General features: G+C 42.1%; 1 protein-coding gene across 5 annotated transcripts in view; it reads right to left on the bottom strand.

Moving 5' to 3' along the window:
* Window positions 1-25,424, bottom strand: part of LOC117520257 (serine/threonine-protein phosphatase 2A 55 kDa regulatory subunit B beta isoform) — a 178,496-nt gene that overhangs the window by 2,549 nt on the left and 150,523 nt on the right. For all 5 annotated transcript variants that reach the window (XM_034181573.1, XM_034181572.1, XM_034181570.1 and 2 more), the window contains exons 7-9: window positions 11,077-11,246; window positions 9,467-9,558; window positions 9,266-9,389 (exon numbers count right to left, since the gene is read on the bottom strand). In XM_034181573.1, the coding sequence (XP_034037464.1) occupies window positions 9,266-9,389; window positions 9,467-9,558; window positions 11,077-11,246 (386 nt within the window). The remainder of the gene's footprint in view (window positions 1-9,265; window positions 9,390-9,466; window positions 9,559-11,076; window positions 11,247-25,424) is intronic.

The raw sequence follows: 25,424 nt of genomic DNA, 5'->3' as shown, positions 1-25,424 counted from the left end.
TTTAACTCAAGCTAACCAAGTTTGTTTCACTTCAACAAAATAAGTGTTTTAATCATTTGAGTTTGCTAAGTTTGAGTTCTGCCAGCTTACTGCGTTTGGGTCTACAGTGTGTTTTCCAGAACAGGTGCTGTATCAGAATGTTGACACAACATATTTAAAACACTTATAGCAGACAACTGGCTAAAACAGTTCAAATTCCCATGAGTGGATGAAAGCACAAACAGCTGGAGGTGTTTGAAGGGGAGAGCATTTTTACCTACATTGTGATTGTGGTTTATCAGATGATTTTGGAGGTGAAGAAGATGATGAAAACAATTGAACCAATACATTTAGGGAAGGGGAGAGACAGGGACTGGGTGTTGGTGAAAAGGTGCTGAATGACTGGACAACTACTGCAGAAGTGGTCGGGGAAACAGCTAAGAAGGTACTTGATGTGACACCAGTCACAGAATGCGATGGAACACCAGACTCCATCCAACAGCTGTGTGCAAGTATGAGTCCATCAATCAAACACTTACTGCTGCATATTAATTAGATGGAAAGCTTTGACTTCTCAAAGGCTTGGAACATTTCTGCAAGAAATTTATTTATTCAATGACACTAATATAATTCAATGGCAATAACATATAATCACAAGTTTCCCAGAGTGCTTGTTCCGCTTCACCTCCAGTCAGTGGCCAAGACTGTAAATACTCTTTCTCGATGTAATCTCTAACATTCATCTTTATGATATCATCATTGTGGTGGAGGGTGGACTTTTTTCTGGTTCCGGAGCACAGCGGTGTTCTGCTGTATCTGTTAGCTGTTTGAACTGAGCTGTTTGAGTTCTTTGAATTAACAGTCTTTTTCAAGACTTTTTTACTTTTTTTTACTTTTTCACCGTGCTCCAACGCCTAAAGAAGACCTCTAACGGTCGAAGCATCGCGACGGAGCTCTTTTATCAGCTAACCTTCATCAGCGTTGGCAAGCTAACTAGCTTGCTAACGCTTTCGTTTTTATTTTTATTTTATTTTTTAGCACTGTTGTCGTGCTGCTCCACAGCCTGCCTAGTGGATTTTTATTTTATTTTAGCACTGTTGTCGTGCGTTACCTGTGCTGCTCCACAGCCTGTCCAGTGGATTTCTATTTAGCACTGTTGTCGTGCGTTACCTGTGCTGTTCCACAGCCTGTCCAGTGGATTTTTATTTTATTTTTTACCACTGTTGTCGTGTGTTACCTGTGCTGCTCCACAGCCTGTCCAGTGGATTTTTATTTTATTTTTAGCACTGTTGTCGTGTGTTACCTGTGCTGCTCCACAGCCTGTTCAGTGGATTTTTATTTTATTTTTTAGCACTGTTGTCGTGCGTTACCTGTGCTGTTCCACAGCCTGTCCAGTGGATTTTTATTTTATTTTTTACCACTGTTGTCGTGTGTTACCTGTGCTGCTCCACAGCCTGTCCAGTGGATTTTTATTTTATTTTTTACCACTGTTGTCGTGTGTTACCTGTGCTGTTCCACAGCCTGTCCAGTGGATTTTTATTTTATTTTTAGCACTGTTGTCGTGCGTTACCTGTGCTGCTCCACAGCCTGTTCAGTGGATTTTTATTTTATTTTTTAGCACTGTTGTCGTGCGTTACCTGTGCTGTTCCACAGCCTGTCCAGTGGATTTTTATTTTATTTTTAGCACTGTTGTCGTGTGTTACCTGTGCTGCTCCACAGCCTGTTCAGTGGATTTTTGTTTTGTTTTTTGGCACTGTTGTCGTGTGTTACCTGTGCTGCTCCACAGCCTGTCTAGTGGATTTTTATTTTATTTTTTACCACTGTTGTCGTGTGTTACCTGTGCTGCTCCGCAGCCTGTCCAGTGGATTTTTATTTTATTTTATTTTTTTTTTATTTTTTTTTTTTAGCACTGTTGTCGTGCGTTACCTGTGCTGCTCCACAGCCTGTCCAGTGGATTTTTATTTTATTTTTTACCACTGTTGTCGTGCGTTACCTGTGCTGCTCCACAGCCTGTCCAGTGGATTTTGATTTTGATTTTATTTTTTTGGGCGCTGTTGTCGTGCGTTACCTGTGCTGCTCCACAGCCTGTCCAGTGGATTTCTATTTAGCGCTGTTGTCGTGCGTTACCTGTGCTGCTCCACAGCCTGTCTAGTGGATTTTTATTTTGTTTTAGCACTGTTGTCGTGCGTTGCCTGTGCTGCTCCACAGCCTGTCTAGTGGATTTTTATTTTTATTTTATTTTATTTTTTAGCACTGTTGTTGTGCGTTACCTGTGCTGCTCCACAGCCTGTCCAGTGGATTTTTATTTTGTTTTAGCACTGTTGTCGTGCATTACCTGTGCTGCTCCACAGCCTGTCTAGTGGATTTTTATTTTGTTTTAGCACTGTTGTCGTGCGTTACCTGTGCTGCTCCACAGCCTGTCTAGTGGATTTTTATTTTGTTTTAGCACTGTTGTCGTGCGTTACCTGTGCTGCTCCACAGCCTGTCTAGTGGATTTTTATTTTGTTTTAGCACTGTTGTTGTGCGTTACCTGTGCTGCTCCACAGCCTGTCTAGTGGATTTCTATTTTGTTTTAGCACTGTTGTCGTGCGTTACCTGTGCTGCTCCACAGCCTGTCTAGTGGATTTTTATTTTGTTTTAGCACTGTTGTCGTGCGTTGCCTGTGCTGCTCCACAGCCTGTCCAGTGGATTTTTATTTTTATTTTATTTTTTAGCACTGTTGTTGTGCGTTACCTGTGCTGCTCCACAGCCTGTCCAGTGGATTTTTATTTTTATTTTATTTTATTTTTTAGCACTGTTGTTGTGCATTACCTGTGCTGCTCCACAGCCTGTCTAGTGGATTTTTATTTTATTTTAGCACTGTTGTCGTGCGTTACCTGTGCTGCTCCACAGCCTGTCTAGTGGATTTTTATTTTGTTTTAGCACTGTTGTCGTGCGTTGCCTGTGCTGCTCCACAGCCTGTCCAGTGGATTTTGATTTTTATTTTATTTTTTTTGGCACTGTTGTCGTGTGTTACCTGTGCTGCTCCACAGCCTGTCTAGTGGATTTTTATTTATTTTTTACCACTGTTGTCGTGTGTTACCTGTGCTGCTCCGCAGCCTGTCCAGTGGATTTTTATTTTATTATTTTATTTTATTTATTTATTTATTTATTTATTTTTTTTTAGCACTGTTGTCGTGCGTTACCTGTGCTGCTCCACAGCCTGTCCAGTGGATTTTTATTTTATTTTTTAGCACTGTTGTCGTGCGTTACCTGTGCTGCTCCACAGCCTGTCCAGTGGATTTTTATTTTATTTTTTACCACTGTTGTCGTGCGTTACCTGTGCTGCTCCACAGCCTGTCCAGTGGATTTTGATTTTGATTTTATTTTTTTGGGCGCTGTTGTCGTGCGTTACCTGTGCTGCTCCACAGCCTGTCCAGTGGATTTTTATTTAGCGCTGTTGTCGTGCGTTACCTGTGCTGCTCCACAGCCTGTCTAGTGGATTTTTATTTTGTTTTAGCACTGTTGTCGTGCGTTGCCTGTGCTGCTCCACAGCCTGTCCAGTGGATTTTTATTTTTATTTTATTTTATTTTTTAGCACTGTTGTCGTGCGTTACCTGTGCTGCTCCACAGCCTGTCTAGTGGATTTTTATTTTGTTTTAGCACTGTTGTCGTGCGTTACCTGTGCTGCTCCACAGCCTGTCTAGTGGATTTTTATTTTGTTTTAGCACTGTTGTCGTGCGTTGCCTGTGCTGCTCCACAGCCTGTCTAGTGGATTTTTATTTTGTTTTAGCACTGTTGTTGTGCGTTACCTGTGCTGCTCCACAGCCTGTCTAGTGGATTTCTATTTTGTTTTAGCACTGTTGTCGTGCGTTACCTGTGCTGCTCCACAGCCTGTCTAGTGGATTTTTATTTTGTTTTAGCACTGTTGTCGTGCGTTGCCTGTGCTGCTCCACAGCCTGTCCAGTGGATTTTTATTTTATTTTATTTTTTAGCACTGTTGTTGTGCGTTACCTGTGCTGCTCCACAGCCTGTCCAGTGGATTTTTATTTTTATTTTATTTTATTTTTTAGCACTGTTGTTGTGCGTTACCTGTGCTGCTCCACAGCCTGTCTAGTGGATTTTTATTTTATTTTAGCACTGTTGTCGTGCGTTACCTGTGCTGCTCCACAGCCTGTCTAGTGGATTTTTATTTTGTTTTAGCACTGTTGTCGTGCGTTGCCTGTGCTGCTCCACAGCCTGTCCAGTGGATTTTTATTTTTATTTTATTTTATTTTTTAGCACTGTTGTTGTGCGTTACCTGTGCTGCTCCACAGCCTGTCTAGTGGATTTTTATTTTATTTTAGCACTGTTGTCGTGCGTTACCTGTGCTGCTCCACAGCCTGTCTAGTGTCGGATTCCCTGTTTGGGAATCCGCTAGCTTAGCGTAGCTACTAGCTCTTAGCCGTTTTAGCATGGCGGCTTCTCCTGTCTCTCCCGTACTTTTCTGCTCTGGGTGTGAAATGTTTAGTTATTCCTCGGCCTCTTTTAGCAGTAACGGTACATGTAATAAGTGCAGCTTATTCGTAGCTTTGGAGGCCAGGCTGGGCGAATTGGAGGCTCGGCTCCGCACCGTGGAAAATTCTACAGCTAGCCAGGCCCCTGTAGTCGGTGCGGACCAAGGTAGCTTAGCCGCCGTTAGTTCCCCCCTGGCAGACCCCGTGCAGTCGGGAAGGCAGGCTGACTGGGTGACTGTGAGGAGGAAGCGTAGCCCTAAACAGAAGCCCCGTGTACACCGTCAACCCGTTCACATCTCTAACCGTTTTTCCCCACTCGACGATACACTCGCCGAGGATCAAACTCTGGTTATTGGCGACTCTGTTTTGAGAAATGTGAAGTTAGCGACACCAGCAACCATTGTCAATTGTCTTCCGGGGGCCAGAGCAGGCGACATCGAAGGACATTTGAAATTGCTGGCTAAGGCTAAGCGTAAATTTGGAAAGATTGTAATTCACGTCGGCAGTAATGACACTCGGTTACGCCAATCGGAGGTCACTAAAATTAACATTGAATCGGTGTGTAACTTTGCAAAAACAATGTCGGACTCTGTTGTTTTCTCTGGGCCCCTCCCCAATCAGACCGGGAGTGACATGTTTAGCCGCATGTTCTCCTTGAATTGCTGGCTGTCTGAGTGGTGTCCAAAAAATGAGGTGGGCTTCATTGATAATTGGCAAAGCTTCTGGGGAAAACCTGGTCTTGTTAGGAGAGACGGCATCCATCCCACTTTAGAGGGAGCAGCTCTCATTTCTAGAAATCTGGCCAATTTTTTGGGATCCTCCAAACTGTGACTGTCTAGCGTTGGGACCAGGAGGCAGAGCTGTGGTCTTATACACCTCTCTGCAGCTTCTCTTCCCCTGCCATCCCCCTATTACCCCATCCCCGTAGAGACGGTGCCTGCTCCCAGACCACCAATAACTAGCAAAAATCTATTTAAGCATAAAAATTCAAAAAGAAAAAATAATATAGCACCTTCAATTGCACCACAGACTAAAACAGTTAAATGTGGTCTATTAAACATTAGGTCTCTTTCTTCTAAGTCCCTGTTGGTAAATGATATAATAATTGATCAACGTATTGATTTATTCTGCCTAACAGAAACTTGGTTACAGCAGGATGAATATGTTAGTTTAAATGAGTCAACACCCCCGAGTCACACTAACTGTCAGAATGCTCGTAGCACGGGCCGGGGCGGAGGATTAGCAGCAATCTTCCATTCCAGCTTATTAATTAATCAAAAACCTAGACAGAGCTTTAATTCATTTGAAAGCTTGTCTCTTAGTCTTGTCCATCCAAATTGGAAGTCCCAAAAACCAGTTTTATTTGTTATTATCTATCGTCCACCTGGTCGTTACTGTGAGTTTCTCTGTGAATTTTCAGACCTTTTGTCTGACTTAGTGCTTAGCTCAGATAAGATAATTATAGTGGGCAATTTTAACATCCACACAGATGCTGAGAATGACAGCCTCAACACTGCATTTAATCTATTATTAGACTCTATCGGCTTTGCTCAAAAAGTAAATGAGTCCACCCACCACTTTAATCATATTTTAGATCTTGTTCTGACTTATGGTATGGAAATAGAAGACTTAACAGTATTCCCTGAAAACTCCCTTTTGTCTGATCATTTTTTAATAACATTTACATTTACCCTGATGGACTACCCTGCAGTGGGGAATAAGTTTCATTACACTAGAAGTCTTTCAGAAAGCGCTGTAACTAGGTTTAAGGATATGATTCCTTCTTTATGTTCTCTAATGTCATATACCAACACAGAGCAGAGTAGCTACCTAAACTCTGTAAGGGAGTTAGAGTATCTTGTCAATAGTTTTACATCCTCATTGAAGACAACTTTGGATGCTGTAGCTCCTCTGAAAAAGAGAGCTTTAAATCAGAAGTGTCTGACTCCGTGGTATAACTCACAAACTCGTAGCTTAAAGCAGATAACCCGTAAGTTGGAGAGGAAATGGCGTCTCACTAATTTAGAAGATCTTCACTTAGCCTGGAAAAAGAGTTTGTTGCTCTATAAGAAAGCCCTTCGTGAAGCTAGGACATCTTTCTACTCATCACTAATTGAAGAAAATAAGAACAACCCCAGGTTTCTTTTCAGCACTGTAGCCAGGCTGACAAAGAGTCAGAGCTCTATTGAGCTGAGTATTCCATTAACTTTAACTAGTAATGACTTCATGACTTTCTTTGCTAACAAAATTTTGACTATTAGAGAAAAAATTACTCATAACCATCCCAAAGATGTATCGTTATCTTTGGCTGCTTTCAGTGATGCCGGTATTTGGTTAGACTCTTTCTCTCCGATTGTTCTGTCTGAGTTATTTTCATTAGTTACTTCATCCAAACCATCAACATGCTTATTAGACCCCATTCCTGCCAGGCTGCTCAAGGAAGTCCTACCATTATTTAATGCTTCAATCTTAAATATGATCAATCTATCTTTGTTAGTTGGTTATGTACCACAGGCCTTTAAGGTGGCAGTAATTAAACCATTACTTAAAAAGCCATCACTTGACCCAGCTATCTTAGCTAATTATAGGCCAATCTCCAACCTTCCTTTTCTCTCAAAGATTCTTGAGAGGGTAGTTGTAAAACAGCTAACTGATCACCTGCAGAGGAATGGTCTATTTGAAGAGTTTCAGTCAGGTTTTAGAATTCATCATAGTACAGAAACAGCATTAGTGAAGGTTACAAATGACCTTCTTATGGCTTCGGACAGTGGACTTATCTCTGTGCTTGTTCTGTTGGACCTCAGTGCTGCTTTTGATACTGTTGACCATAAAATTTTATTACAGAGATTAGAGCATGTCATAGGTATTAAAGGCATTGCGCTGCGGTGGTTTGAATCATATTTGTCTAATAGATTACAGTTTGTTCATGTAAATGGGGAATCTTCTTCACAGACTAAAGTTAATTATGGAGTTCCACAAGGTTCTGTGCTAGGACCAATTTTATTCACTTTATACATGCTTCCCTTGGGCAGTATTATTAGACGGTATTGCTTAAATTTTCATTGTTACGCAGATGATACCCAGCTTTATCTATCCATGAAGCCAGAGGATACGCACCAGTTAGCTAAACTGCAGGATTGTCTTACAGACATAAAGACATGGATGACCTCTAATTTCCTGCTTTTAAACTCAGATAAAACTGAAGTTATTGTACTTGGCCCCACAAATCTTAGAAGCATGGTGTCTAACCAGATCGTTACTCTGGATGGCATTTCCCTGATCTCTAGTAATACTGTGAGAAATCTTGGAGTTATTTTTGATCAGGATATGTCATTCAAAGCGCATATTAAACAAATATGTAGGACTGCCTTTTTGCATTTACGCAATATCTCTAAAATCAGAAAGGTCTTGTCTCAGAGTGATGCTGAAAAACTAATTCATGCATTTGTTTCCTCTAGGCTGGACTATTGTAATTCATTATTATCAGGTTGTCCTAAAAGTTCCCTAAAAAGCCTTCAGTTGGTTCAGAATGCTGCAGCTAGAGTACTGACGGGGACTAGCAGGAGAGAGCATATCTCACCCGTGTTGGCCTCCCTTCATTGGCTTCCTGTTAATGCTAGAATAGAATTTAAAATTCTTCTTCTTACTTATAAGGTTTTGAATAATCAGGTCCCATCTTATCTTAGGGACCTCGTAGTACCATATTACCCCATTAGAGCGCTTCGCTCTCAGACTGCGGGCTTACTTGTAGTTCCTAGGGTTTGTAAGAGTAGAATGGGAGGCAGAGCCTTCAGCTTTCAGGCTCCTCTCCTGTGGAACCAGCTCCCAATTCAGATCAGGGAGACAGATACCCTCTCTAATTTTAAGATTAGGCTTAAAACTTTCCTTTTCGCTAAGGCTTATAGTTAGGGCTGGATCGGGTGACCCTGGACCATCCCTTGGTTATGTTGCTTTAGACGTAGACTGTGTTTCATAATTATTGTATGGCCTTGCCTTGCAATGTGGAGCGCCTTGGGGCAACTGTTTGTTGTGATTTGGCGCTATACAAGAAAAAAGTTGATTGATTGATTGATAAGAGTTTGCACATAAGGATGTTTGTGGAATCTATAGATATCATGACCACAACACTTGAGAAGCTGTGAGAGGAACGGAACTGTGTGGATTTGCGATTGTCCTGAATCAAGATGAAGATCCAGGCTTTCTATGATGTCCTGGACTTAGCCATCAGAAGTATATCTGTATGTGGGGAAAGTGTTGAACTTGGTGAGACATTCACATCTGTGGGTCCTCGGCCATTGAGATTGAGAGATGTATGGAAAGAGCTTATGCAGTCATGTTTGGTGATGTCTATCTCTGCAGGAGAATGTAAGTCCAAGTTTTAGGCTACCAGTGCTTCCAGTCTCACTGTAACTAGTGACCTACGGCAAGGACTCAATGGCCTTTGGTACTAGGTCTCTTTCCAGGATCCTTGGGTACCACTGGGATGACATATTGACAAATGAACGGTTACGTAGTGAATCTCAGCTGTGACATTTTATCCATATGGTGCATCTCTTTGAGGGTCCCTCAGTGTTGAGGACCCCAGTCGCTGGAGAAGGCCAAGGATATGCCCAGGTTCCACCTGGTAGTAGCAGAAAGATAGTTACATTCAAGAGATGGAAACTGACCGGTTGCCTGCCTGGGTGGCTGCCATGTAGGACCCAGGGCAGTTCCATGGTGTGACTGATGTGACAACGGGGTGTGGCATCAGTGCATGCTCCCAGATCTCAGACCTGACCTATAATAGCTTCTTGTGATAAGAAATGATTTACCTTGCGAGGCTTTAGAATGGCTCTGGGTTTGCTATTCTCCCGTGATGCTTCTAGAGTGACATCCCGCTTGGTGTTCCGGTCAAACATTCGGAAGAAATTGTTGTAGGAGCCAGTCATTATTACACTGAAGAGGAACATAGGACAGCAGAGGGTTAATGAGATAGTATGACAGGCAGATAGACAGATGGCTAGAAATCTCACCTGTCTGATCCATTCCAGACACACTCAAACTTGTCAAAGATGCAGTCATTCTCATAAAGAGAGCAAAGTTTGCCTCGTAAATAGTCGTGAACCTGAAAAACAACAGTAAAAAACATAAAAAACATATTACTGGACTGTGATCTGCCTTTTCCAGCACCTAAAGTTCATCAGCTTGACTTTCATGGGCATTCATGGAGCATCTTTATATTCCTTCCAGTCACAGTGACCGATGCTAAGATGCTCAGTAGCAGGTGGCCACAGAGCTGGAACTGGACAGAGGATCCCCTGAGCGCAACTGATGGCCTTATCAATCATGACCTTCCCCACAATGGCTTCCCCCGATCACATGGTGAGGATGTGACCCCGGTGACTTCACAGTGGGAGGTTTTGTCCTTCAGGTTGCATCAGTACCAGCACTATCAGTCTTCCTGCGGACATTTGGCTCAATAAGCCCTTCTGGGGTAATTGCTAAAGATGACACGGTTACAGATTGGCAAGGCGACAGTGAAAGAGGATTATGTTGAGTGATTACTTGGAAATCAATAAGGTTTTATTTGATCTGGACCTAAGCTTTATTTACCAAGTCGACCAACTGAGAATTACCTTTGGAGCCTTTTTACACAAATACAAACAAGAACATAAACACACGAAGAAACCACCATAATTTTTCTCATGGCACATGACCCAGTACATTACAAACTCAAAAGTGATTCCCAGCATACAAAACCATTTTCTGTACCTTACACACATTATATCACCATAAACTGAAACATAGGCCTTCAACTACATATATTTTTATGTTGTTGTAGATGTGAAAATAAATATAACAAATTACTGGCCTGTTACTGAAATGCAGCAGAGTGGTCATTTAGTATGGATAGTAATTTGTGGTGGTATTAATCCAAAATGTTGAAATGGGATCAACAGAGACTTGAGATCAGCAAGTAATTTTGTCACACTTTATGTAAAAATTACAAACCAAATATAGGTTGTAATGTAGAATACTGGAGGTGAAAAAGTTTATTTTATTTGTGGAAAAATGTAAAGCTGTGAACAACACAGCAGAGGACAGAACGCAGGACAGAAAAAAAAAACAGGTGGTCGATAACGGACGGAGCAGGATGTGGGTGAACGTAGTGAACACTGAGGAAGAACTGACAACAAGGTACTGAAATACTGTGAATGATGACAGAAAAAGCAACATGTGTGGATACAGCCCCATACACAGAAAGACACCAAAACACCCCCAAAACAAGAAAAATACCAACAACAGCAACAAAAAAGATGACACCAAGGGTCATACTATGACCACTATGGAACCAAAAACTGCTCTTTGACCTTAGTGGACATTGAAGTCTGAATGTTATTGTTTTTCTCCATTAAAATGGTGATGCTTCAGAATCTGACAAAGTGTTCCGTTAAAGGCGACACAAATTCGCAAATAAGTTGACACCAAAATTCAAACTGTATGATCAGTGGTTCCTGTGATATGAGGAAATAACCAGGAAAGCACACAAGAACCATGTGTTAAAAACATGTTTCTCCAACAGTATGCAGGTCATGACATTACACACACACACACACACACACACACACACACACACACACACCTGGTACGTCTCCAGTGGTTTGTTCTCCATGTGTAGGTCCCACACTTTGACAGTGAGGTAATCCCGTGTCATCAGGTAGCGCCCGTTGTGGCTGAACTTCACGTCAGAGATGGATGAGATTATTTCAGAGAAAAAGGAGCGTGTGGAGGGATCCTCTGGCTCCTCAAAGTCTAACAGAGAAAGAAACGAAAGAGTGAGCGAAAGAAAAACACTGTTATCTCTTCACAGTTTGCACTGCAGGAGGTCGGCTAGTACATGGAGTATTTTTCTCCTGCAAGGGTTTTAATCACTCACAGAGAGAATACACAAAACATATTTAGTCTGGGCGGCAGATTCATCCTTAAAGACAAACAATGTGTGTGCTGCAGTTGCAGCATCTCTTCGCAGGATTACTTCTCTGTGTGCTCAGCGAGGCAGTCGTGGGTCGGCATGCTGGGTAAATATTGGTTATGATTCATATTGATTTTGGCAGCTGGCGATCTGTGTGCCGGCCAGCGCGCTGGGGATAAGAGCCAGCCATTTCATCCTGAGCTGTCAAGATATTGTTGCCCCCTCCCTCCTCTACCCTGTTTTTCCTCCCACCCTTCCTTATCTCCGCTCCACGCTCGTTTCTCATGCTACCTCCCTCCTTTCCACCAAAATCCACAACCAAACCAAGCCCCGCCTCACCACCACCACCACCACCTCCTCCTCTCTGCTCCTCCTCAGCTGAGGCCTGGAGAAAAGCTCTGTGATGTGCCAGCGGGGAGTCTAACAAGGGATGTAGCGAGAGATGAAAAAAAAATGGGGGATGAGGAAGGGCTAAGAAAAACAAATCAATGTCAAAGTGCTGGGAACCATTTGGGCCCTGCTGGATGTGTGTGCATGTGTGCGCATCTGTCGAAAACCATGCATGTGCATGTTTGTGTGTAAATTTGTGTAGAGCGTATGTGTATATATGCATGTGCATCAGTGAGATTTGTCCCTGCCCTCCCTCCAGTCCCACTCCAGGGGTGTATAATGGGGTCCCCGGGGAGTCGGCAGGGGGGCTGTTAGGTCGCTCTCTCTTTCTGTCCTGAGGCTCAGTGGTTTGGCAATCCCTTCCTATCCCTCCCTCCATCAATCTGTCCATCCTCCCTGTCTAAAACTAACCCCCGCAGACTCCCAGATTCATACAGCTGAGTTGGGCATGGCGGTGTTGTTTGTGTGGAAGGGTCACGGTGGTGGATGCTGTGTGTGGGAAGCAGGGAGGCATTACGGTGCTTGTTGCTTTGAGCTGTATGATTTCATGCAGAGAGACAGTAGGTCAGTATTAACGGACTTGTCCCGAGGCTAACGAGTGCACCTGCCTGCTCCTTGTGCATGTGTGTGCGTGTGGCCGAACACCGCGGGCCGCTGTCAAGTCCGGTACACGTCAGTATCAAACAATCCGACACCTCCTGTCTGCACCACGTATACCGCGAGTCCGAATTCTCCCCCCGTTTCTGCACATTTCTCTCAGAAACGGTGATGTGGAATTCAACAGGCTGTGTGACTGCATGAGAAATTACTGACATTATTGAACGACCAGGTTTGTCCACTGGGGACTAATGCGTTTCCCCTTAAGTCATTGATTTTACAGCTAAAATGTCAATGAATTAATTATTCATTTGACCAAGTGTGCACACGTGATGTTAAGACCAAGAGGAGACCGTTCATTGTTTGAGACAGAGAGTGATTTATTGACGGGTTATCAGACGCAGCATATTGAACCCCACCACCACCATATTGGTGGTAGTGGGGGCAGCTCTGTAAGGATCACACAAAGGTGGAACTGAAGCAGAAACACTGAATGTGAATTCGTAACCTCAGTGCTCCAACACTCTGCTCTCAGTTACATTATTCATGTTATTATCCTTTGTGAATCATGTATTCACTTTATCAATCAATCAATCAATCAACTTTTTTCTTGTATAGTGCCAAATCACAACAAACAGTTGCCCCAAGGCGCTCCACATTGCAAGGCAAGGCCATACAATAATTATGAAACACAGTCTACGTCTAAAGCAACATAACCAAGGGATGGTCCAGGGTCACCCGATCCAGCCCTAACTATAAGCCTTAGCGAAAAGGAAAGTTTTAAGCCTAATCTTAAAAGTAGAGAGGGTATCTGTCTCCCTGATCTGAATTGGGAGCTGGTTCCACAGGAGAGGAGCCTGAAAGCTGAAGGCTCTGCCTCCCATTCTACTCTTACAAACCCTAGGAACTACAAGTAAGCCCGCAGTCTGAGAGCGAAGCGCTCTAATGGGGTAATATGGTACTATGAGGTCCCTAAGATAAGATGGGACCTGATTATTCAAAACCTTATAAGTAAGAAGAAGAATTTTAAATTCTATTCTAGCATTAACAGGAAGCCAATGAAGGGAGGCCAACACGGGTGAGATATGCTCTCTCCTGCTAGTCCCCGTCAGTACTCTAGCTGCAGCATTCTGAACCAACTGAAGGCTTTTTAGGGAACTTTTAGGACAACCTGATAATAATGAATTACAATAGTCCAGCCTAGAGGAAACAAATGCATGAATTAGTTTTTCAGCATCACTCTGAGACAAGACCTTTCTGATTTTAGAGATATTGCGTAAATGCAAAAAGGCAGTCCTACACATTTGTTTAATATGCGCTTTGAATGACATATCCTGATCAAAAATAACTCCAAGATTTCTCACAGTATTACTAGAGATCAGGGAAATGCCATCCAGAGTAACGATCTGGTTAGACACCATGCTTCTAAGATTTGTGGGGCCAAGTACAATAACTTCAGTTTTATCTGAGTTTAAAAGCAGGAAATTAGAGGTCATCCATGTCTTTATGTCTGTAAGACAATCCTGCAGTTTAGCTAATTGGTGCGTATCCTCTGGCTTCATGGATAGATAAAGCTGGGTATCATCTGCGTAACAATGAAAATTTAAGCAATACCGTCTAATAATACTGCCCAAGGGAAGCATGTATAAAGTGAATAAAATTGGTCCTAGCACAGAACCTTGTGGAACTCCATAATTAACTTTAGTCTGTGAAGAAGATTCCCCATTTACATGAACAAACTGTAATCTATTAGACAAATATGATTCAAACCACCGCAGCGCAATGCCTTTAATACCTATGACATGCTCTAATCTCTGTAATAAAATTTTATGGTCAACAGTATCAAAAGCAGCACTGAGGTCCAACAGAACAAGCACAGAGATAAGTCCACTGTCCGAAGCCATAAGAAGATCATTTGTAACCTTCACTAATGCTGTTTCTGTACTATGATGAATTCTAAAACCTGACTGAAACTCTTCAAATAGACCATTCCTCTGCAGGTGATCAGTTAGCTGTTTTACAACTACCCTCTCAAGAATCTTTGAGAGAAAAGGAAGGTTGGAGATTGGCCTATAATTAGCTAAGATAGCTGGGTCAAGTGATGGCTTTTTAAGTAATGGTTTAATTACTGCCACCTTAAAGGCCTGTGGTACATAACCAACTAACAAAGATAGATTGATCATATTTAAGATTGAAGCATTAAATAATGGTAGGACTTCCTTGAGCAGCCTGGCAGGAATGGGGTCTAATAAGCATGTTGATGGTTTGGATGAAGTAACTAATGAAAATAACTCAGACAGAACAATCGGAGAGAAAGAGTCTAACCAAATACCGGCATCACTGAAAGCAGCCAAAGATAACGATACATCTTTGGGATGGTTATGAGTAATTTTTTCTCTAATAGTCAAAATTTTGTTAGCAAAGAAAGTCATGAAGTCATTACTAGTTAAAGTTAATGGAATACTCAGCTCAATAGAGCTCTGACTCTTTGTCAGCCTGGCTACAGTGCTGAAAAGAAACCTGGGGTTGTTCTTATTTTCTTCAATTAGTGATGAGTAGAAAGATGTCCTAGCTTCACGAAGGGCTTTCTTATAGAGCAACAAACTCTTTTTCCAGGCTAAGTGAAGATCTTCTAAATTAGTGAGACGCCATTTCCTCTCCAACTTACGGGTTATCTGCTTTAAGCTACGAGTTTGTGAGTTATACCACGGAGTCAGACACTTCTGATTTAAAGCTCTCTTTTTCAGAGGAGCTACAGCATCCAAAGTTGTCTTCAATGAGGATGTAAAACTATTGACAAGATACTCTAACTCCCTTACAGAGTTTAGGTAGCTACTCTGCTCTGTGTTGGTATATGACATTAGAGAACATAAAGAAGGAATCATATCCTTAAACCTAGTTACAGCGCTTTCTGAAAGACTTCTAGTGTAATGAAACTTATTCCCCACTGCAGGGTAGTCCATCAGGGTAAATGTAAATGTTATTAAAAAATGATCAGACAAAAGGGAGTTTTCAGGGAATACTGTTAAGTCTTCTATTTCCATACCATAAGTCAGAACAAGATCTAAAATATGATTAAAGTGGTGGGTGGACTCATTTACTTTTTGAGCAAAGCCGATAGAGTCTAATAATAGATTAAATGCAGTGTTGAGGCTGTCATTCTCAGCATCTGTGTGGATGTTAAAATTGCCCACTATAATTATCTTATCTGAGCTAAGCACTAAGTCAGACAAAAGGTCTGAAAATTCACAGAGAAACTCACAGTAACGACCAGGTGGACGATAGATAATAACAAATAAAACTGGTTTTTGGGACTTCCAATTTGGATGGACAAGACTAAGAGACAAGCTTTCAAATGAATTAAAGCTCTGTCTAGGTTTTTGATTAATTAATAAGCTGGAATGGAAGATTGCTGCTAATCCTCCGCCCCGGCCCGTGCTACAAGCATTCTGACAGTTAGTGTGACTCGGGGGTGTTGACTCATTTAAACTAAGATATTCATCCTGCTGTAACCAAGTTTCTGTTAGGCAGAATAAATCAATACGTTGATCAATTATTATATCATTTACCAACAGGGACTTAGAAGAAAGAGACCTAATGTTTAATAGACCACATTTAACTGTTTTAGTCTGTGGTGCAATTGAAGGTGCTATATTATTTTTTCTTTTTGAATTTTTATGCTTAAATAGATTTTTGCTAGTTATTGGTGGTCTGGGAGCAGGCACCGTCTCTACGGGGATGGGGTAATAGGGGGATGGCAGGGGGAGAGAAGCTGCAGAGAGGTGTATAAGACCACAGCTCTGCCTCCTGGTCCCAACGCTAGACAGTCACAGTTTGGAGGATCTCAAAAAATTGGCCAGATTTCTAGAAATGAGAGCTGCTCCCTCTAAAGTGGGATGGATGCCGTCTCTCCTAACAAGACCAGGTTTTCCCCAGAAGCTTTGCCAATTATCAATGAAGCCCACCTCATTTTTTGGACACCACTCAGACAGCCAGCAATTCAAGGAGAACATGCGGCTAAACATGTCACTCCCGGTCTGATTGGGGAGGGGCCCAGAGAAAACAACAGAGTCCGACATTGTTTTTGCAAAGTTACACACCGATTCAATGTTAATTTTAGTGACCTCCGATTGGCGTAACCGAGTGTCATTACTGCCGACGTGAATTACAATCTTACCAAATTTACGCTTAGCCTTAGCCAGCAATTTCAAATGTCCTTCGATGTCGCCTGCTCTGGCCCCCGGAAGACAATTGACAATGGTTGCTGGTGTCGCTAACTTCACATTTCTCAAAACAGAGTCGCCAATAACCAGAGTTTGATCCTCGGCGAGTGTATCGTCGAGTGGGGAAAAACGGTTAGAGATGTGAACGGGTTGACGGTGTACACGGGGCTTCTGTTTAGGGCTACGCTTCCTCCTCACAGTCACCCAGTCAGCCTGCCTTCCCGACTGCACGGGGTCTGCCAGGGGGGAACTAACGGCGGCTAAGCTACCTTGGTCCGCACCGACTACAGGGGCCTGGCTAGCTGTAGAATTTTCCACGGTGCGGAGCCGAGCCTCCAATTCACCCAGCCTGGCCTCCAAAGCTACGAATAAGCTGCACTTATTACATGTACCGTTACTGCTAAAAGAGGCCGAGGAACAACTAAACATTTCACACCCAGAGCAGAAAAGTACGGGAGAGACAGGAGAAGCCGCCATGCTAAAACGGCTAAGAGCTAGTAGCTACGCTAAGCTAGCGGATTCCCAAACAGGGAATCCGACACTAGACAGGCTGTGGAGCAGCACAGGTAACGCACGACAACAGTGCTAAAAAATAAAATAAAATAAAAATAAAAATCCACTGGACAGGCTGTGGAGCAGCACAGGCAACGCACGACAACAGTGCTAAAACAAAATAAAAATCCACTAGACAGGCTGTGGAGCAGCACAGGTAACGCACGACAACAGTGCTAAAATAAAATAAAAATCCACTAGACAGGCTGTGGAGCAGCACAGGTAACGCACGACAACAGTGCTAAAATAAAATAAAAATCCACTAGACAGGCTGTGGAGCAGCACAGGTAACGCACAACAACAGTGCTAAAAAATAAAATAAAATAAAAATAAAAATCCACTGGACAGGCTGTGGAGCAGCACAGGCAACGCACGACAACAGTGCTAAAACAAAATAAAAATCCACTAGACAGGCTGTGGAGCAGCACAGGTAACGCACGACAACAGTGCTAAAACAAAATAGAAATCCACTAGACAGGCTGTGGAGCAGCACAGGTAACGCACAACAACAGTGCTAAAACAAAATAAAAATCCACTAGACAGGCTGTGGAGCAGCACAGGTAACGCACAACAACAGTGCTAAAACAAAATAAAAATCCACTAGACAGGCTGTGGAGCAGCACAGGTAACGCACAACAACAGTGCTAAAACAAAATAAAAATCCACTAGACAGGCTGTGGAGCAGCACAGGTAACGCACAACAACAGTGCTAAAACAAAATAAAAATCCACTAGACAGGCTGTGGAGCAGCACAGGTAACGCACAACAACAGTGCTAAAACAAAATAAAAATCCACTGGACAGGCTGTGGAGCAGCACAGGTAACGCACAACAACAGTGCTAAAAAATAAAATAAAATAAAAATAAAAATCCACTGGACAGGCTGTGGAGCAGCACAGGCAATGCACGACAACAGTGCTAAAACAAAATAAAGGGGTCATATTATGCACTTTTTTACAGCAAGCTAATACGGGTGTCTTCAAATGATATATTAACCCGTTATGACCAATGGGTCGTTTTCTTTTTCTTTCAGCTGCTTTTTATTAGGGGTCGCTACAGCAGTTCATTCATCTCCATCTCACCCTGTCCTCTGCACCTTCCTCTGCCACATGAACCACCTGCATGTCCTCCATCACCACATCTATAAACTTCCTCTTTGCTTGGTGGCTCCATCTTCAGCATCCTTCCCCTGATATACCCTGCATCCCTCTGTAGCACGTCCACACCATTTCGATCTTCCCTCACTCGTTTTGACTCAAACTGTCCAACTTGCACTGCTTCTCCGACATTCTCATTCTTAATACTGTCCATCCTCATAATCACCCCCCCCCCCCCCCAAAAAAAAATGACAGCATCTAGTTTAGTTAGGACCACACACTTTCCTTTAACTCTTGTAGATGCCCTTGTGTTACTAATCACTTCTGCCTCCTGCACTCTCTTCTCTACCACATTCCCCTCAGCCAGTGATGGGCACAGTTCAGCTAATCCAATAACAGATAATTATCGAAGCTAATGTTTTTGCTAGCGGATTAGCTTTTCAGATAAGTTTTAAAACCATCATCGGACCAATTATATTCCGATATATTTAGTTCCGATAACTTTCAGTCTGATAGCATTTTTTTTTTGCTGGTAAAGTGAGCAAAGTTTAACAGTCAAAAACGTTTGTAAACGCTAAAATCAAACATTTTAGTCCATCTGTTGTGTGTTTATTTATGGAAAACTGGCTGTCGCTTACTGATGACATCATCATTAAGCACAAAACGTGACAGGCCGGTTGACATAGGGAGCATTGTGGGTAGTGTAGTTCAGGTTCACTTTTGTACATTACAGTGATTCTGTCCCCTGTCCCTTGGAAATCTGCTGCAAAACCCATAACACATTGTGTAAAAAGAATTATTTAAATAGCTAAAGGACGCTGGATTACTTCATCGCATCTAAACAAATGACTACCTTTGCCAGGAGTTAAGGTTTTGTAAAATCTCAGCAATCACTCACCAGACCGGTAGGTGGTGATAAATGCCCCTTAAGCTGGTGCCATCTGCCACTGGATCCAAAAGAAGACGAAGAAGAAGCCCGCTCAACACAAAAACAAAAACGGCCTAATTTTAACATAATTTTATTTTATTTCTTTGTGGCTGACGGTATCGCTAAGACTCGGTGGGAGAGAGGAGCTGTGTACAGACTGGGACGTTTCTTCACAGTTTAGACAGTTTTGGATAGCCTCAGGACGCTTATTTTTTCAGATGAATCCCACTGAAACTAACAGGTAAGAAGTTATAATTACTACGTGTATTTTACTCTGCCAATCAATGTATTAATGGACGTATTTCGGTTGTTTAAGCCGGTTGAAAGCGTGTGAAAAAAGCGGCAGCTTTTAGCTCATAAATGACGGTGTATCTAATACTGAGATAAACTGTGACTTCTCATACTGTGTTTTACTGTTTTTGAAAGATGATGACAGTGTTTGGGGTTTTATTTTTTTATTCATTCATTTTTCGTGTATTCTTGTGTGTTTGTGATCCTTGAATTTCCCCAGCAGCCCCTGCGGCGCTTAAAGTGAAACTGGTTTATCAGAAGCCGACAGATGTGGCCGTGGCCGTGTCCGAATCAATACTAATAGTTATTGGTTATCTGTAATAAAGATAAATTTTTTAGCAGTTTATCGGTTTACAGTCATAAAAGATAACTTATCTGATGAATGGTTATCAAAGCTAACTTTTTAGTTAGCTGTGACCACCACTGCCCCCAGCCTAGCTTCCATTACTCTTTCACATAACTTCATGCTGTGGCTGATTAACTTCATATCATTATTGCAGCTCTGCACATTATTCTTATCCTTAAATATCAGCAGCAGTTTACTTATCCTGCACTCCCCAGGCATTCTCTCACTTTCCAAGGACTTATGAAAATGTGGTTTAAAAACACATCTTTATGTACTTCTGTCTACACTCTTCATCTCTCAGACTATCTCGATTATTTTTTGGGAACCTCTTCCACTTTATAATTTCCTGTACTTGCTCATTCCACCACCAAATCTCTTTGTGTTTCTTCCTCTGTTCCACCACCGTCTGCCATCTTTTGTCTTCACCAACGTGAATCTCTAAAGGTGGCTCCAATCACCATTCTTCTTTCACTGGGTACATGCTCACCTCACACCACTTCATCTAACTGACTCCAGAAATATTCTTTCTCCTCCATCTGACACCCCACTTGTGGGGCACAACATTCATCATCCCTTCAGTTTTCAGAGTCACACTCATCACTCTCTCAGGCATTTCACTGACAATACACTCTTAATATTCCATTCCTTTAGGATTACCTCTATGCCATTTCCACTCCCATCCACACAATGTTAAAACAGTACTTCTAACTACATGACATATCAAAAGTTGAATTTATACCAACTCAAACTTTATTTCTAAAGCACGTTTTTCCCGGGCAGTCGGGAAAGCAGGCTGACTGGGTGACTGTGAGGAGGAAGCGTAGCCCTAGACAGAAGCCCCGTGTACACCGTCAACCCGTTCACATCTCTAACCGTTTTTCCCCACTCGACGATACACTCGCCGAGGATCAAACTCTGGTTATTGGCGACTCTGTGTTGAGAAATGTGAAGTTAGCGACACCAGCAACCATTGTCAATTGTCTTCCGGGGGCCAGAGCAGGCGACATTGAAGGAAATTTGAAATTGCTGGCTAAGGCTAAGCGTAAATTTGGTAAGATTGTAATTCACATCGGCAGTAATGACACTCGGTTACGCCAATCGGAGGTCACTAAAATTAACATTAAATCGGTGTGTAACTTTGCAAAAACAATGTCGGACTCTGTTGTCTTCTCTGGGCCCCTCCCCAATCAGACCGGGAGTGACATGTTTAGCCGCATGTTCTCCTTGAATTGCTGGCTGTCTGAGTGGTGTCCAAAAAATGAGGTGGGCTTCATAGATAATTGGCAAAGCTTCTGGGGAAAACCTGGTCTTGTTAGGAGAGACGGCATCCATCCCACTTTAGATGGAGCAGCTCTCATTTCTAGAAATCTGGCCAATTTTCTTGGATCCTCTAAACTGTGACTGTCTAGCGTTGGGACCAGGAGGCAGAGCTGTGGTCTTATACACCTCTCTGCAGCTTCTCTCCCCCTGCCATCCCCTCATTACCCCATCCCCGTAGAGACGGTGCCTGCTCCCAGACCACCAATAACCAGCAAAAATCTATTTAAGCAAAAAAATTCAAAAAGAAAAAATAATATAGCACCTTCAACTGCACCACAGACTAAAACAGTTAAATGTGGTCTATTAAACATTAGGTCTCTCTCTTCTAAGTCCCTGTTGGTAAATGATATAATAATTGATCAATGTATAGATTTATTCTGCCTAACAGAAACCTGGTTACAGCAGGATGAATATGTTAGTTTAAATGAGTCAACACCCCGAGTCACACTAACTGTCAGAATGCTCGTAGTACGGGCCGGGGCGGAGGATTAGCAGCAATCTTCCATTCCAGCTTATTAATTAATCAAAAACCTAGACAGAGCTTTAATTCATTTGAAAGCTTGTCTCTTAGTCTTTTCCATCCAAATTGGAAGTCCCAAAAACCAGTTTTATTTGTTACTATCTATCGTCCACCTGGTCGTTACTGTGAGTTTCTCTGTGAATTTTCAGACCTTCTGTCTGACTTAGTGCTTAGCTCAGATAAGATACTTATAGTGGGCGATTTTAACATCCACACAGATGCTGAGAATGACAGCCTCAACACTGCATTTAATCTATTATTAGACTCTATTGGCTTTGCTCAAAAAGTAAATGAGTCCACCCACCACTTTAATCATATCTTAGATCTTGTTTTGACTTATGGTATGGAAATAGAAGACTTAACAGTATTCCCTGAAAACTCCCTTCTGTCTGATCATTTTTAATAACATTTACATTTACCCTGATGGACTACCCTGCAGTGGGGAATAAGTTTCATTACACTAGAAGTCTTTCAGAAAGCGCTGTAACTAGGTTTAAGGATATGATTCCTTCTTTATGTTCTCTAATGTCATATACCAACACAGAGCAGAGTAGCTACCTAAACTCTGTAAGGGAGTTAGAGTATCTCGTCAATAGTTTTACATCCTCATTGAAGACAACTTTGGATGCTGTAGCTCCTCTGAAAAAGAGAGCTTTAAATCAGAAGTGTCTGACTCCGTGGTATAACTCACAAACTCGTAGCTTAAAGCAGATAACCCGTAAGTTGGAGAGGAAATGGCGTCTCACTAATTTAGAAGATCTTCACTTAGCCTGGAAAAAGAGTTTGTTGCTCTATAAAAAAGCCCTCCGTAAAGCTAGGACATCTTTCTACTCATCACTAATTGAAGAAAATAAGAACAACCCCAGGTTTCTTTTCAGCACTGTAGCCAGGCTGACAAAGAGTCAGAGCTCTATTGAGCTGAGTATTCCATTAACTTTAACTAGTAATGACTTCATGACTTTCTTTGCTAACAAAATTTTGACTATTAGAGAAAAAATTACTCATAATCATCCCAAAGATGTATCGTTATCTTTGGCTGCTTTCAGTGATGCCGGTATTTGGTTAGACTCTTTCTCTCCGATTGTTCTGTCTGAGTTATTTTCATTAGTTACTTCATCCAAACCATCAACATGTTTATTAGACCCCATTCCTGCCAGGCTGCTCAAGGAAGTCCTACCATTATTTAATGCTTCAATCTTAAATATGATAAACTTATCTTTGTTAGTTGGCTATGTACCACAGGCTTTTAAGGTGGCAGTAATTAAACCATTACTTAAAAAGCCATCACTTGACCCAGCTATCTTAGCTAATTATAGGCCAATCTCCAACCTTCCTTTTCTCTCAAAGATTCTTGAGAGGGTAGTTGTAAAACAGCTAACTGATCACCTGCAGAGGAATGGTCTATTTGAAGAGGTTCAGTCAGGTTTTAGAATTCATCATAGTACAGAAACAGCATTAGTGAAGGTTACAAATGATCTTCTTATGGCTTCGGACAGTGGACTTATCTCTGTGCTTGTTCTGTTAGACCTCAGTGCTGCTTTTGATACTGTTGACCATAAAATTTTATTACAGAGATTAGAGCATGTCATAGGTATTAAGGGCACTGGGCTGCGGTGGTTTGAATCATATTTGTCTAATAGATTACAGTTTGTTCATGTAAATGGGGAATCTTCTTCACAGACTAAAGTTAATTATGGAGTTCCACAAGGTTCTGTGCTAGGACCAATTTTATTCACTTTATACATGCTTCCCTTAGGCAGTATTATTAGACGGTATTGCTTAAATTTTCATTGTTACGCAGATGATACCCAGCTTTATCTATCCATGAAACCAGAGGACACACACCAATTAGCTAAACTGCAGGATTGTCTTACAGACATAAAGACATGGATGACCTCTAATTTCCTGCTTTTAAACTCAGATAAAACTGAAGTTATTGTACTTGGCCCCACAAATCTTAGAAGCATGGTCTCTAACCAGATCTTTACTCTGGATGGCATTTCCCTGACCTCTAGTAATACTGTGAGAAATCTTGGAGTCATTTTTGATCAGGATATGTCATTCAAAGCGCATATTAAACAAATATGTAGGACTGCCTTTTTGCATTTACGCAATATCTCTAAAATCAGAAAGGTCTTGTCTCAGAGTGATGCTGAAAAACTAATTCATGCATTTATTTCCTCTAGGCTGGACTATTGTAATTCATTATTATCAGGTTGTCCTAAAAGTTCCCTAAAAAGCCTTCAGTTAATTCAAAATGCTGCAGCTAGAGTACTGACGGGGACTAGCAGGAGAGAGCATATCTCACCTGTGTTGGCCTCTCTTCATTGGCTTCCTGTTAATTCTAGAATAGAATTTAAAATTCTTCTTCTTACTTATAAGGTTTTGAATAATCAGGTCCCATCTTATCTTAGGGACCTCGTAGTACCATATTACCCCATTAGAGCGCTTCGCTCTCAGACTGCAGGCTTACTTGTAGTTCCTAGGGTTTGTAAGAGTAGAATGGGAGGCAGAGCCTTCAGCTTTCAGGCTCCTCTCCTGTGGAACCAGCTCCCAATTCAGATCAGGGAGACAGATACCCTCTCTACTTTTAAGATTAGGCTTAAAACTTTCCTTTTCGCTAAGGCTTATAGTTAGGGCTGGATCAGGTGACCCTGGACTATCCCTTGGTTTGCTGCTTTAGACGTAGACTGTGGGGGGGGTTCCCATGATGCACTGTTTCTTTCTCTTTTTGCTCTGTATGCATCACTCCGCATTTAATCATTAGTGATCGATCTCTGCCCCCTTCCACAGCATGTCTTTTTCCTGGTTCTTTCCCTCAGCCCCAACCAGTCTCAGCAGAAGACTGCCCCTCCCTGAGCCTGGTTCTGCTGGAGGTTTCTTCCTGTTAAAAGGGAGTTTTTTCCTTCCCACTGTAGCCAAGTGCTTGCTCACAGGGGGTCGTTTTGACCGTTGGGGTTTTTCATAATTATTGTATGGCCTTGCCTTACAATATAAAGCACCTTGGGGCAACTGTTTGTTGTGATTTGGCGCCATATAAAAAAAAAGTTGATTGATTGATTGATTGATTTAGGAAACACCAGGGAGAAGAACTGGCTTTTTGGGAGGACTGAAAAAGTTTCTAGGGTCAGGGATGATCTAATATGGAAGGGGAGACTGTTCCAAAGCCTGGGGGCAGCCGCTGCAAAGGTCCTGTTACCTCTAGTCTTTAATCTAGTTTTTGGAATCTCCAACAACAGTTGGTCAGAAGACCTTAAAGCTCTGGTTGGGGTGTAATGAAGCAGAAGCTCTGAGAGGTACACAGGGGCCAGGCCATTAAGGGCTTTAAAAACAATTAAAAGAAGTTTAAAATCAATGTGATATCGAACCGAGAGTCAGTGGAGGGCGGACAAAACTGGCGTAATGTGGTTGAGCTTTTTCTTGCCAGAGAGAAGATGAGCAGCAGCATTCTGAATGAGCTGGAGGCGGTTTAGAGAGGTCTGGTTCAAGCCAACGTAGAGGGAGGTATAATAATCTAACCTACTTGTAACGAAGGCATGGATAACCTTTTCAAGGTCGATCCTAGAAAAATAGGACTTGGTCTTGGCTAAGAGACAAAGTTGGAAAAAACTTCTTTTAACAACAGCACGGATCTGTTTCTCAAATTTAAAATGGCTGTCAAAAATCAACATAAGGTTCCTTACACAGGACCAAATGTTGGAACTCAGGGGACCCTGGATATCAGCGGAGCAGGTTGTGGAAGTGTTTCCTCCAAA

The sequence above is a fragment of the Thalassophryne amazonica genome, chromosome 11 (assembly GCF_902500255.1).
Source record: "Thalassophryne amazonica chromosome 11, fThaAma1.1, whole genome shotgun sequence".
NCBI lineage: Eukaryota > Metazoa > Chordata > Actinopteri > Batrachoidiformes > Batrachoididae > Thalassophryne > Thalassophryne amazonica.
This window is presented reverse-complemented; position numbering and strand designations above follow the sequence as displayed.